The 13,263-nt window shown below is 44.0% G+C and overlaps 1 protein-coding gene across 6 annotated transcripts in view; it reads left to right on the top strand.

Annotated features, from left to right (window-relative positions):
* The window catches only part of Smarca4 (SWI/SNF related BAF chromatin remodeling complex subunit ATPase 4), an 86,187-nt gene that overhangs the window by 33,984 nt on the left and 38,940 nt on the right, over positions 1-13,263 (top strand). For all 6 annotated transcript variants that reach the window (XM_034510591.3, XM_034510593.2, XM_034510592.3 and 3 more), the window contains exons 14-16: positions 5,380-5,501; positions 8,411-8,561; positions 10,459-10,622. In XM_034510591.3, coding sequence (XP_034366482.1) covers positions 5,380-5,501; positions 8,411-8,561; positions 10,459-10,622 — 437 coding nt within the window. The remainder of the gene's footprint in view (positions 1-5,379; positions 5,502-8,410; positions 8,562-10,458; positions 10,623-13,263) is intronic.

Below are 13,263 nucleotides of genomic sequence, written 5' to 3'. Positions count from 1 at the left end.
TTATGAAATGGGCTACATCTCATAAACTTTGGTTTTAAGATTTTTTCTTACTGTGTATCACTCAGGCTTACCTTGAACTGTTAGGCCAAATCTCCCTGCTTTAGCTGCCCCCCAAGCATTGGTAATTATAGTTGCATGCCATGACACCTGGCTTTATAAATGTTACTTTTTTAACTCCCCCCCCCCCCCAACTTCAAAAACCTTAAGCATTGCACTTGCTAGATAATGAGTTTGGCTTGTTGTTTGTTTATTTGTCTGGGAGGTTTTGTTTTGGTATTTTTAAGATAAGTTCTCTTTATTACGTAGCTCTCACTGCCTTAGAACTGGCTTTGTAGCCCAGTCTGGTCTTAAACTCAGAAGTCCACCTGCCTTTGCCTTCTCCAGTGTTTTTATTTTTACTTTTGATACTAGGGTTGAAATAGGGCCTCCCATAATTGAGTGAAGTACTCTATACCCCTGAGCTCAGGCTTTAGCCACTGTTTATGCTTATCTGGTTTTGCACTCTGGAAAGTTTTATTGAAAGCAAAAGTATGCATACATACACATGATGCACAAAGGGGATTCCCAACCCAGAATCCTAATATTTTAATTTTACTTTGTTGTCATCCGATCTGAAATACTCTTTAAAACTTCTTCTAAAATCTGTTATCACGTGTGTATGTGCGTGAGTGTACGCATGTGTGCTTGTGTGTATGTGGAGTTGGGAGGACATCTTTCAGGAGTCAGGTCTAGATCTCTTTTATGCGGGCTCCAGAAATAATACTTGGATTATAGGATAGTGTAGCATTTGCATTGTGTTATTGGTTACTACTTTGTTTTCTTTCTGAGTTTTCCTTCTTTTCTCTGTGCATGAATGTATGCAGAGATGGGCTTTTGAGGCAGTTTTGCTCGGTAATCCAGGCTGCCCTGACCTCATGGTGATCCTCCAGCCAGAAGTGTGGCTTTACCTTCCCTCCCTCCCTTTCTTCCTTCCTTTTCCCCTCCCTTTTCCCTTTTTTTCCTTTTCTATATTTAGTCTTTTTCTGTTAAAATGATTTTTGCTGTGTTTGGGTTGGTGTGGTGGGTTTTGTTTTTAAGTTTGCTGACTTACCTTTTCTGTAAATTTTGTTGGCGTTATATACATTTATTTAGTAATTTCTTTGTAATCACACAGATACAGTAGCATCTTACTCCATTACTTTTTTTTTTTTTTTTTTTTTTTTTTTGGTTTTTCGAGACAGGGTTTCTCTGTGTAGCCCTGGCTGTCCTGGAACTCACTCTGTAGACCAGGCTGGCTTCGAACTCAGAAATCCGCCTGCCTCTGCCTCCCAAGTGCTGGGATTAAAGGCATGAGCCACCACTGCCTGGCTCCATCACATTTTTTTAATATATATAGTATACAATAGAGTTTATGTAGGGCATGGGGGAGGGAGTTAAGAGGGTGAAGGGAAAAGAGCGAGAGCCCAAGTGCGCACGAGCATGCGTGCACATGCACAGAGGAGTAGAGAAGTAGATGCTGGCCATGAGCACAAGGGGAGAGAGAGATGGAGGGGAGTGGGGAGAGAAGGGGAAGGGGGGAGAGGACAGAGCGGGAGCAAGAAGGCAAGAGCAAGAGCTCCATTACATATTTTTAAGTTGCTTTTGTTTGCTCGTTTGTTTTTCAAGACAGGGTTTCTCTCTGCAGTTCTAGCTGTCCTCACTCTGTAGATCATGTCTTGAGATCTCCCTGCCTCTGCTTCCTAAGTGCTGGCATTAAAGGTGTGTGCCAGCTCAGTTGGATTTTTGAGATAGGAATTGTTCAGCCACAGGGAATATGACACTCCCAATGATAATGAACTCATGATTCTCCTGCCTCAACTTCCTGTGTGCTGAGATTGAGATTCTTGAAGTTAATGCATTATGCATTCTCAACCCTTCAGAAGATGTTAGTATAGAAATAGTAAGAGAAAGTATTTTTATAGTGGTTTACATTAATGTGTATATGTACCATTTCTGGTGCTCTTTTGGAGTTCTCCAAAAATTTGTATTGCATGTCTGTATGAATGTATGCATGTGTGAGCTTGCAGAGTCCTGAAGAGGGTAGCAGATTCCAAGAGTTGTAGGGTTTGCGTGTCAAACTCTCATGAGAGTGCAGCAGGCTGTAGTCTCTTCAGGTGATATTTCCCTCCATGGATTTAAATTGTCTGCTAGTATGTCCTTTTGGTTTTGTGTGTTGTGTGGTAGTTGTTTGTTTGATTGTTTTTCACAGTTTTGCTGGGAATTGGCCCCAGGTGTTTATGCAGACAGGCAAGTGCTCTACTGCTGAACCACACCCCAGCCTTCTTAGAAAAATTTCATAAAGTCTGTCTGCAAGCAACAGGTGCTCCTCAGTCTGTTTGTCTCTATGTTCAGGCATGAGTGCAGATGTCTGCAGAAGCCGAGAGGATGGCTCATCCCCTGGTGCTGAAGTTACAGGCCATTGTGTGCTGCCTGGCATGGGTGCTAAGAACCAAACTTGGTTCTTCTGCAAGGGCAGAAGTATGTTCTCAACTACTCAGAACGTTTTGCAGCTTCCCTGTTGGCCACTTGTTTCAGATGAGATCTCAGCTACCTAGTACCACTTTCTTTGTTACCTGATAGTTTTGTTTGTCTCTTTTGCCTTGTAGATTATCTGTCTGTCTTTGGTTTTTTAGTAGACTCCACACAAAGCTGTCTTGATATTTATCCTTCTGGATATGAGTCACGCTTGTCTGTGGATTCTTTTCATTTTGTCAGAGTAGGAAGTGGATAGATAATCTAGTTGTGCTTTGTGGTTCTGTGTTCATTGACTTGAGCAGAAGCCCAGCTCCTCAGCTCTGAACACACACTATAGATAGCCTGCTTGGAACACCCGCAACATCTGTGAAGAGGCAGGGACAGCTTAGTGCCTTATTTATTTATCTCTTTGTTTATTTTTTGTTTTGTTTTTTTTTGAGACAAGGTCTCATTATGGCCCTGGCTGTCTTAGAACTGAGTGTTTCGACCAGACTGGCCTCAAACTCAGAGATCTCCCAGTTAGCTCTTTTGAAGGGTTATGAGCCCTGCTCCTCCTGGGCTATAGCTGTCTCAGGAGTCTTTGTTGCTGTAGCAAACAGCATGGCCTAAAGCAAGTTGGGGAAGAAAGGGTTTATTTGATCTTACAACTCCCAGACCATTCCCCATCACCGAGGGAATTTGGGGTGGGAGCTCTAGAGGATGGAGGTGGGACCACAGAAGATCCCTGTTTACTGGCTTGCTTCCAGGCACACATTCAGAGCCACCTCATGCCACCTGTCCTCGGTGGCATGACTCACAGTGGCCGAGCCCTCCCACATCAGTCAGTAATCAAGAACACCAGTCTATCTCTCCAGTAGATAGCTTTTCCCGCCATGACCCTGATTGTTGTCAGGTTGTCCCAAGCTAAGTAGCAGTGTCAGGTAGGATCCCTGATTTCATTCTAGAAACTCTTACTTTCCGCATGGTGGTACTGCCGCTTTTGACTTGGCTCACTTTATTTTCCTAGTTCAATTCCTGATTCCCTATGAAAAGACCCTATTTCTCTGCCACTTAGGAGTGATGGATTCTGTAATTATGTGGCAGAAATTATATGCAAACAATGGAACCAGTGAACAGTTTGTGTCCTTTCGTGGCTCTGTGTACAAGGGAGTGCATTCCAGATAAAGGCTGTTTTGATGTCTGCCTAAGATTGTCACATGCACATGCACATCTTCACTAGTAGTAGTGTAGCATGTACCAGCACACCACTACTGCCAAATGTTAGAAATGTTCTCAAACTTGGGCTCATAACCTGTGCCTCAAGTTAAGTCTGGCCACCCATCCACAATATGCAAATTAAAAGAACCATGTTAAAACTGAAAATCAGAAAAGGATTTATTCAATGTGACCACATTTGGAAGAGGGATAAGAGAACCAGGAACCCCCTCAACTCTTATCTTCAGGATCCTGATGTGAGATCAGAGTTTAAAGGACCAAAGTTATGCGTATCGATCAGTGTCTATCAAGGTGTGGTTCCACCCACCACTGACCCATCATTGTCTGGTTTCAGTCTCATCCTGTCAGGTGGTCTGGCAATGATTAGAATTGTTTCAGATCTCTTTCTGAGAGATATGTTGCTCTTGTGGCTGGTGGTGTTTCCTTCTAGCATGAGATTTCTGGGAAAATTCACATTTCTTTGGAATCTATTGTTTCAGTAGTCAAATAGATTAGACACAGTGTTTTGTCTTGCGAATATCTTTATTTCTACCAGACTGGTTACAGAACCTGTCACCCTTGTCTGCCTCCATGGCTCCCAACCACAACAGGCTTCATACAGTAGGTGGGCTAGATTGAAGTGCAATAGGATGCAATCTCCTACCTTTTTCCCATAAGTTGTTACCAGCATTTCCAAGATGAGTGTGCTGTGCCCTGCCTAATAGTCACTTTTTCCAAACTTTTCAGTTTGTATCTCCTGACCTTCCTTATTCCTTAGCGTGCAGTTTGACTCACCCTGTCTACTTCTAGCCATGTTCTTCTTCATTAGACAGCTGTTGGTTTTCTGCATTTGTTGATGAGCGTGACCTCCTTGTTCCCAATGTTCTGGAATTGTGTTGCATGGTGCAGGGAAAACTTTGTCAGAGTTTGATAAGAACTGTTTCACAGTTATTTAAAAACACATTTTGTACCATTGGGGTTGAACCTTGCCATATGCTAGGCAAGTACTTTCTCACTAAGCTATACCCCTGGTTGTTTATTTTTATTTGAGACAAGATCTAACTACATTGCCCAAGTTACTCAAATTATAATCTGTATTCCTCAGGTTCCTGACAAGTCAGGGTTAGAGCCATGTGGCAGTTACATTCAGGATTTAAAAATCTCTCTATCAATTCTATGATAGTTGAGAAGAACCTATGGTGAACCTGTAAGGTTCATATAGGAGAACAAGAGTGCTCAGTACTGGGAAATACATTATGTATTTGTTGAACATGATCTTCAGAATTCAATGTCACCTGCTCAATAAATGCAGGGAGGCCCTTTAAGGAATAACCTTCAGTCATCTTACTGGAAAGGCTGTGTAAGCTAAGATGCCCATTGTCTCTAGGTAAGCAAAAACTGGAGGTAAAGCACAGGCATTTTTAGGAAAGTCAGCTGTGAAAACGGAAAGCTGTTTAAGTTGACAGAATGTAAACGTGTGTGTGCTTTAGAGAGCAGCAGCTACAGAGATGCCCAAGATACCCTTGCAAAGAACGTGCAGTCTGCTGGGGAAACTCGAGGCATTTACTCAGCAGTTCAACTGGAAAAGCAGTGAGAGGCAGACACCATACACTGGGAGGGAGCATCTCTTCTTCTGGAATTGCTAGGAAACAACACTAGGGAACCAAGATGACATGGTACCTCTCTTGGTAGGAGGAAGAAGAGGAGCAGCCTCAGCCCGCACAGCCCCCTACACTGCCTGTGGAAGAAAAGAAGAAGATTCCAGACCCAGACAGCGATGATGTCTCTGAGGTGGACGCTCGGCACATTATTGAGTAAGAGGTCCCCATGTGTCCTCATCTGCAAGCTCTCTTTAAACAAGTGGCCGGAGTGCCAGCCTTTCCCTTTTCGTTGTGCCTTGTGTCTGTCTTACTGTATAGCCCCGAATGGCCTCAGACTTGAGATTGTCCTCTTTCTAGGTGGCATTCCCAGTCCTGACAGAGCCACTGAAGGGCCACATTTGTTTCCTACAGACTTCATTAGTCTCTGTAGTGATTGACAGAAAATGATTCCTTGCACATCATAAGCTTTTGAAGTGCAACTGGGCAACAACACAGGCCTGTCTGTCTAGCCTCCCCGTTTCCTCCAAGAAACCTGTGTCTGGTCCTATGTCCACTTCCAGAGAGGGTAGCTCCATTCTCTTCCTTTTTCTTTTGTTTGCACACATACATCCAGGCTTTGTGGTGTGTGTGACTTCTCAGCAAGCATCTGTCAGGAGATGGCCTCATATCTGCAGGTGTAGAGAGCTGCTCCCGTCTTATAGAACAGTATTACAGCCTCATGCTCTGCTCTCTGGTCTCTGCTCACCCTGGGTGCTGTGCATGCAGGTTCTCTCTTACATTTTGCTCTTGAAACCACAGCTAAAAATTAATGTGTTGATTTAATGTTTGTGGTAAGAAGTTGATGGGAGACCATTGTAGAGAAGTAAGATAAAGACTTGAGTTACTCAAATGTGAAAATCCAAAATCTGGAATGCTCCAAATTCCAAAGTTTCCATCTTCACAACAGTTTTTATTTTTTGATTGGGAATTGTGAAATTAAGGATCTCTATAGATACTCCACCAACTAAAATCTCCAACATCTTAAACACACACACACGAATTTCAGATAAGAATGTTCAGCTTGGTGGTAGCCCATGCCTTTAATCCCAGCAATCCAATGTCAGCATGGTCTTCAGAGTTCCAGGATATCCAGAGCTACACAGAAAAACCCTCTCTCAAAAAAGAAAGAAAGAAAGAAAGAAAGAAAGAAAGAAAGAAAGAAAGAAAGAAAGAAAGACAGACAGACAGACAGACAGACAGACAGACAGACTGATTCAACCTTGGGGGCTAGAGAGATAGTTTAATAAGGTTAAGATCACTTGCTGCCTTAGATCAGAGGCCCTGGAGGCCCTGGAGGCCCTGGAGGCCCTGGATTCAGTTCCCAGCACCTACTTGATGACTCCAACCATCTGTAACTCTAGCTCCAGGAAATCCTGTGACTTCCATGTGTGTTCCAGACACACACATAGTACACACATGCATACATACATACACACTGACAAATATTTGTACATATAAAATAAGTGCATCTTTAAAAAAAAGAAAAAAGAAATTTTGAGTGCTGAATCAAAGACTCAACGCCCCATGCCTAACTTTGTTTTATTTTATATTTTTAAATTTTAAGATTGAATCTCATCCTCCAGCCTAGGCTGGTTTGAGTCCTTTACTTCCTGAATGCTGGAGTTATGTGCGAATGTAACCATGTCACACAGTTTAAATGACTTTTTAAATGGGAAATAAACAGCCATTGAGATGGCTTCTCTGGTAAAGGCATTGCCAGTCCTTAACAACCTGAGTTCAATTCCCTAAAACCCATATATTCAGTGACACATACATTTATCCCCTATACACCATTAAGTTTATAATTGTTAGAAAAAGAGAGGCTTTGCTGGGCAGTAATTGTGCACACCTTTAATCCCAGCACTTGGGAGTCAGAGGCAGGCAGATTTCTGAGTTTTAGGCTAGCTTGGTCTACAGAGCAAGTTTCAGGACATCCAGAGGTACACAGAAACCCTGTCTAGAAAAGAAAGAAAGGGAAGGAGGGAGGGAGGGAGGGAGGGCGGGCGGGCTGGCTGGTTGGTCTAGAAAGATGGCTCAGCATGTACCACTCTTGTAGAGGACCTGGTTTTTGTTCCTAGTACCAGTGCTGACTGGTTCACAATTGTCTGTAACTTTAGCTCCAGGGGATCCAATACTACCTTTTGGCCTTTGAGGGCACCTTTACTCATGAACACAGTACCCCTCTGCCACATAAACACATAATTAATTAAAAATCAAATCCTTTTTAAAAAAGAAAAACAATTATTGAACCAGGAATGAATAAGATTCCTGTGATTCTAACGCTTAGTAGGTAGAGGCAGGATTCAAGGCCAGCATGGTCTTTGTAGCTACTTTTAGACCATTCAGGGCTATAATAGCGAGACCCTGGCTTTTCTTTTTTCTTTTCTTTTCTTTTTTTTTAGTAGGAAGTGAAGGGCCAGTGAGCTGGCTCTGCTGGCAGTGGTGGTTAATGCCAAGCCTGACAACCTGAATTTGGTCCCCAAAGCCCTCATGGTATAAACAAAGAACCAACTTTGACTCCCACATATCTGTGGTGGCGTGTGTATACTCCTACATACACACAAATAAATGGTGTTTTAAAACCTCAGAAAGTTAAAATGAAGAAAAAATTCTTGAGCCAGGTCTTGAAATGCGTGGCCTAGGCAGGAGAATGGTAGATTCAAAGTTAACCAGGGCTACCTACATATTGAGACCCTGTCTCAAGTTTAGGATAATCCTAAAAACCAGCAGCAGACTGAGCTTAGATTGTGTCTCAGAAGCGTCCAGTTGCAGACAGTGCTGGTGTCTGCAACTCAGTGTGCTTGGTGAGCAACTGCTCATTTATTTAACACCAGTGCATTCTTCCATGGATCCGGAGTAACAGGACCCACGCTTGCCCTTCGTGTTGGGCTTGGGACCTATGTTGTCTCAGGGATGATCATCTTATCCTTCTTGGGTTAGAATCAGTTGCTACTTATACTGTGGTTCCCACCTCTGTCCCCTGCAGTTTCTAAGCACAAGCAGAGGCAACTGCTGCAAGCTAGTGGCAGTTGATTGTCCCAGACAGGAGCCTGTGTCCCTCATACAGCATGTGCTCCCTCTAGGAACGCCAAGCAAGATGTGGATGATGAATACGGCGTGTCCCAGGCCCTTGCTCGTGGCCTGCAGTCCTACTATGCTGTGGCCCATGCAGTCACAGAGAGAGTAGATAAGCAGTCAGCCCTCATGGTCAACGGTGTCCTGAAACAGTACCAGGTAAGACAAGAGGCAGCTGGGAGGCCGGGTGGCTGGTGGTTGGACTTAGGTAACATTTTCTTTTCCTGAAGAGCCACAATTTTCCCACCTGGTTTTGGTTTTAGTTTTGTCTACTCTGAGACAGGGTCTCGCTGTGTATTATTCCAGGATGGCTTTGAACTAGCTATATAAACCAAACTGGCCTCAAACTCAGCAGAGATTTATCTGTCTCTGCCTGATAAAAGGTTGATAACACTACATCCAGGTCGTTTCCTCATGAAAAGCAGCTGTGGTCAAGCATGCTGGCTGCCAGAAGGCATTAAAACTTGAGTAAGCTGCCAAGTGCCAGCATGGGAGCGTTGTATGCACAAAGGACTTAGGCAACCTCAGAGAGCCTCTCTGTCCAGGCATGGTCCTTGTATAGATGCTCTGCAATATGAGTCAGATCTGAAGTTACATGGAACTCTGACTTTCTTCAAGGAGCAGAGGAATGGTTCTTCCTGTGGGAGGGTTTTCTGTGAGAGTGAAAAGACCATGGCTCTGCGGCTGGGAAATTTCCTTTTTCCATGTACTTAGGAGGCAGAGCCAGGGAGATCTCTTGAGTTCCAGTATAGCCTAGTCTATAGATCGAGTTTCAGGACAACTAGGGCTATACAGAGTCAGCTCTACAGATGTTATATATAACCCTGTCTCAGATAGATAGATAGATAGATAGATAGATAGATAGATAGATAGATAGATAGATAGGAAAAATAAATTAGAATTCAGATCTCTAGAACTGACGTGAAAGTGAGGCAGGTAGTGTGACTTCCTGTAATCCCAGCACTCGAGGTAGAGACAGCATCTCCAAGCAATCTGGCTGGCTAGACTTAATAGATTATAGAGCTCTGGGTTCAGTAAATATTGAGGAAATTGGGAGTAATCAAGGAACATTGATAAACAACATCTAGCGTCCACATACATATGTACATGCATACATGGCCTATACATCATACACATTAAAAACAGAAGTTTTAGGTGACCCCTGCCTATACTTGAGAGCCATTCGGGTCTCCTTGCCCAGCACATCTGTCTTCTGCGCTCTTCTTTTTCTCCTAATCCATGCACTTAAGCCTATCTTAAGCCTGGGTTTGATTCTGCACACCCACTGTTGTGGCTCAAATCTGTAAGTACAGTCTTAGGATATCCTAGCTAATGACTTCTTACATCCTCCATGGGCACCAGACACACCTGTGGCACCTGCAGACAAAATTTTCACATAGAATAATGAAATAAGTAAGTCCAAAATGTTAATATATATTTTGTAAAAAATAGTCAATTTCTGAGGTGGCATCTCATTTGTGTGGTTTCTGTGACTTCCACCATGTTGTGCTTTGGTCGGGAACAGCATGTAATAGTGATGCTACCCACCTCATCTTCAGACATTGGTAAAAGACCTGGAGTTCAGAGTACTGTGAGTGACTGAATGTACAGTGAGGATTGGGCTTGTGGTTTGGATGAGTACAGTACAGTGCAGAAGAGATACAGTCTATAGCAAAGGCAAGAAAACAGGAGAGCCATTGTCTCTGCTGCAGCGTGTTCCAGCTAACAGAGATGGAGAAGTGGGGCGTGGAGAAGGATGCAGTAGTTTAAAGGTGTTTCTGCTGAGAACATATGGTAAAACATGTAGTTACATTCTTTTGATAGCTCTTACATTATTGTCAGGTGATAGTGAATGCAATTACATTGCTTTCATTAAAAAATAAGCAAATAAAGCAAAAATACTATATAGAGTCATTCTTAGACAGTCTCCTGTGATTTTACAGTAGGTATGGCTGGAGTAAGCATACCAGAAAAAATGGGGTAGGGGCAGGGGTAAGGTAGCCACAGGTAGCGTATTTGTTATGTGAACTCGGTGCTTACATCTTTGCCCTTTCAGATCAAGGGTTTGGAGTGGCTGGTGTCCCTGTATAACAACAACCTGAATGGCATCCTGGCTGATGAGATGGGTCTGGGGAAGACTATCCAAACCATCGCGCTCATCACATACCTCATGGAGCACAAGCGTATCAATGGGCCCTTCCTCATCATCGTGCCTCTCTCGTATGTATGAGCCCAGCTCTATTCGCAGCCTGGTTGCTGCGTGGGTTTCTTTTTCCTGCAGGGCGGAAGTGGATTGTCTGTAGTGTATGGCACAGGGTTGGTCTAGAGCCTCTCTGTGACCACCTTCTATTTGTCTTCATATAATCTTTGCATCATGGCTACCTTCTGTCTGTCTGTACTTGGTTGTTTCCCAAGTACAGAATAGGAGGAGACATTTCTTCAGTCATGTCTGCATTTGGAGACGCATTCACCCATTGCTCTCTGCCTCGAGCTTTAGAAGAGATGTGTGGAGCCCACCCATATTCCGTGAGGTCCCTTACTCCTACTGGGAGAATTGCTAGGGCTGCTTGTGGCTCTGTTGAGCAAAGACTGTTGTAGTCCCTTGTAGCTATTGTGCCCTGCATAGGGCCCAATGTCCTCTTGTGTCATATTTCAGCTGGGTATGCACAGCACAGATGCCCACAGGTGCTTGCATGTGTGTGACCTCTCACAGAGTATCCTACTCACCACTTCTTGGTTCCAGTGGCTTCTTGCTTTCAGCAGTTCTGGAAATCTGTTGGATTTAAAAAAAAAAAAAAAAAGATCACCTGCTTCAGCCCTCCCTTATGTTGGCTCTCACTGGCTCTTTCTGTCCCTGAATCAGTTTTTGTATTCATTATTCTGTCCAGGCTCAGTAGTTGTTAGGGCTCCTTCATGGCCTATCATGGTTCCTCCATATTTCCATAATTTTGATTTTACACATTTTGATTATTATTTATATTTTAAGACAGACTTTCGGGCGGTGGTGGCACACGCCTTTAATCCCAGCACTTGGGAGGCAGAGGCAGGCGGATTTCTGAGTTTGAGGACAGCCTGGTCTACAGAGTGAGTTCCAGGATAGCCAGGGCTATACAGAGAAACCCTGTCTCAAAAAACCAAAAAAAAAAAAAAAAAAAAAAGAGACAGACTCTCACTATCTGTCCCTGGCTGGCCTTGAGTTCAAGATTCTGCTTTAACTTTCTGAAAGCCTCCTCACTATTTTTTGTTGGACATATTGGGTATGGAGCCAGGGTTTTAGGATCCTAGGCAAGTGCCCCAGGCCAGTGCTGCCGTGTATTTCCCAAGTTCCTGCTCCATCCATCCTCACTGTGAGTACCATGGGGTTTCCTCATGGCTAGGTGGTCCCTGTGGCTGTGGAAGTGAAGTACCCTCTTTCTCCTTGTTGTCTGCACAGTGCCCATAGCAGCCCTTACCATGCTACTCAGCAGGTTCACTGTGGTTTTTTTTTCTACTGTGTTGTTGTATTGAGTGCTCAGGGCTATGGATGTGGATGCTGCAAGCAGCCTCTGGAATCCTTCCCTTTTGACATTCCGTATTATCAGTAGGTGTGTGTGTATTGTATGCTTTAGCCTATCGTTTACATTGGTTTTATTTCTTTTGTTTTCCCGTTGTTCTAATCTGGCCTCTTAGCTGCCATCCCTATCCCTGTAGCAAGTTCCATCTGAGGCTGAACACTTCTTACTTTTTGTCCAGCTGATTTTCCCTGGTACCTCTTCCCATTTCCTGCCCCAATTCTGGATCAGCTTCCCTGGATCCTAGCTTCCCTAGGGAGCCCCAATTTAGCAACTATACTGTGTACTCATGAGGCTGAGGCAGAAGGATTTTTACAAGATTGAGGCCAACCTCGGCAGCATGATGTTCCAAGCTTGTCTGGGATATAGAATGAGGCCCTGTTTCAAGAAACACAGAAGAGGATAGAGAGATGGCTCAGGGGACCAGAGTTCAGTTCCCAATAACTAAATGAGACTACTTACATCGTCATGGAACTGTAGTATAGGAGCTCAGGCGCCTTCCTCCGGTCTTGCTGTCTGTCTCCTGGTGTCCTTAGCAGCAGTCTCTGCGAGTCACAACAAGCAACTGATTCCCAGGCTAACTGCTTTGTCCGAAGCTCACAGCTTGTAGTGAGAACCTGTCTTAGTTACATTATTGTTGCTGTGACAAAACACCATGACCAAGGCAACTTATAAAAGAAAGCATTTAGTTTGGCTTACAATTTCAGAGGGTTAGAGTGGCAGAACAACAGCATGGTGGAAGGAACACCTGAGAACTCAAATACTAATCCACAAGCACAGGGCATAGAAAGACACTGGAAATAATGTAGACTTTTGAAATCTCAGAGCTCACACCCCTAGAGGTGTGAGAGTGACACCTCTTACAACAGATGACACCTCCTAGTCCTTCCCAAACAGTTCAAATATTCAAATAGATGAGCCTATGGGGCCTTGCTCGTTCAAACCACCACAGCATTCTCTTGCCAAGGTTCGAGAGCTCCTTGCTGCCTCCTCAGTGGGTATGATACTGGACTGACCTACGGCCTCTTCTTAGGATTCCTGTCCAGACGTGTTCATGCTCTTCATCCCACCCTTCTGGCTAGAAGCACTCCCTGTGCCCTAGGGAGTGTCTTAGTGTTCAGTTTTCAGCTGTCCCATCCTGCCTGTGCACTGCTGTTCCCATGTGAGTTCTTTGCCTGCCTTATATTCTTGTATTTGTCCTGATCCTCAGGCTTAACATGGCATGCTGGCTTGCTGCAAGTCTCCATATCCCTCAAGCCTTCCTTCTCCTCATGCCTCTCTTGGGCTTCCATCATGCTCTGCAATAGCAG

The sequence above is a fragment of the Arvicanthis niloticus genome, chromosome 8 (genome assembly GCF_011762505.2).
Source record: "Arvicanthis niloticus isolate mArvNil1 chromosome 8, mArvNil1.pat.X, whole genome shotgun sequence".
Classification (NCBI taxonomy): Eukaryota; Metazoa; Chordata; class Mammalia; order Rodentia; family Muridae; genus Arvicanthis; species Arvicanthis niloticus.
Note: the sequence above shows the minus strand (reverse complement) of the source record. Positions and strands in the feature narration are given on the sequence as shown.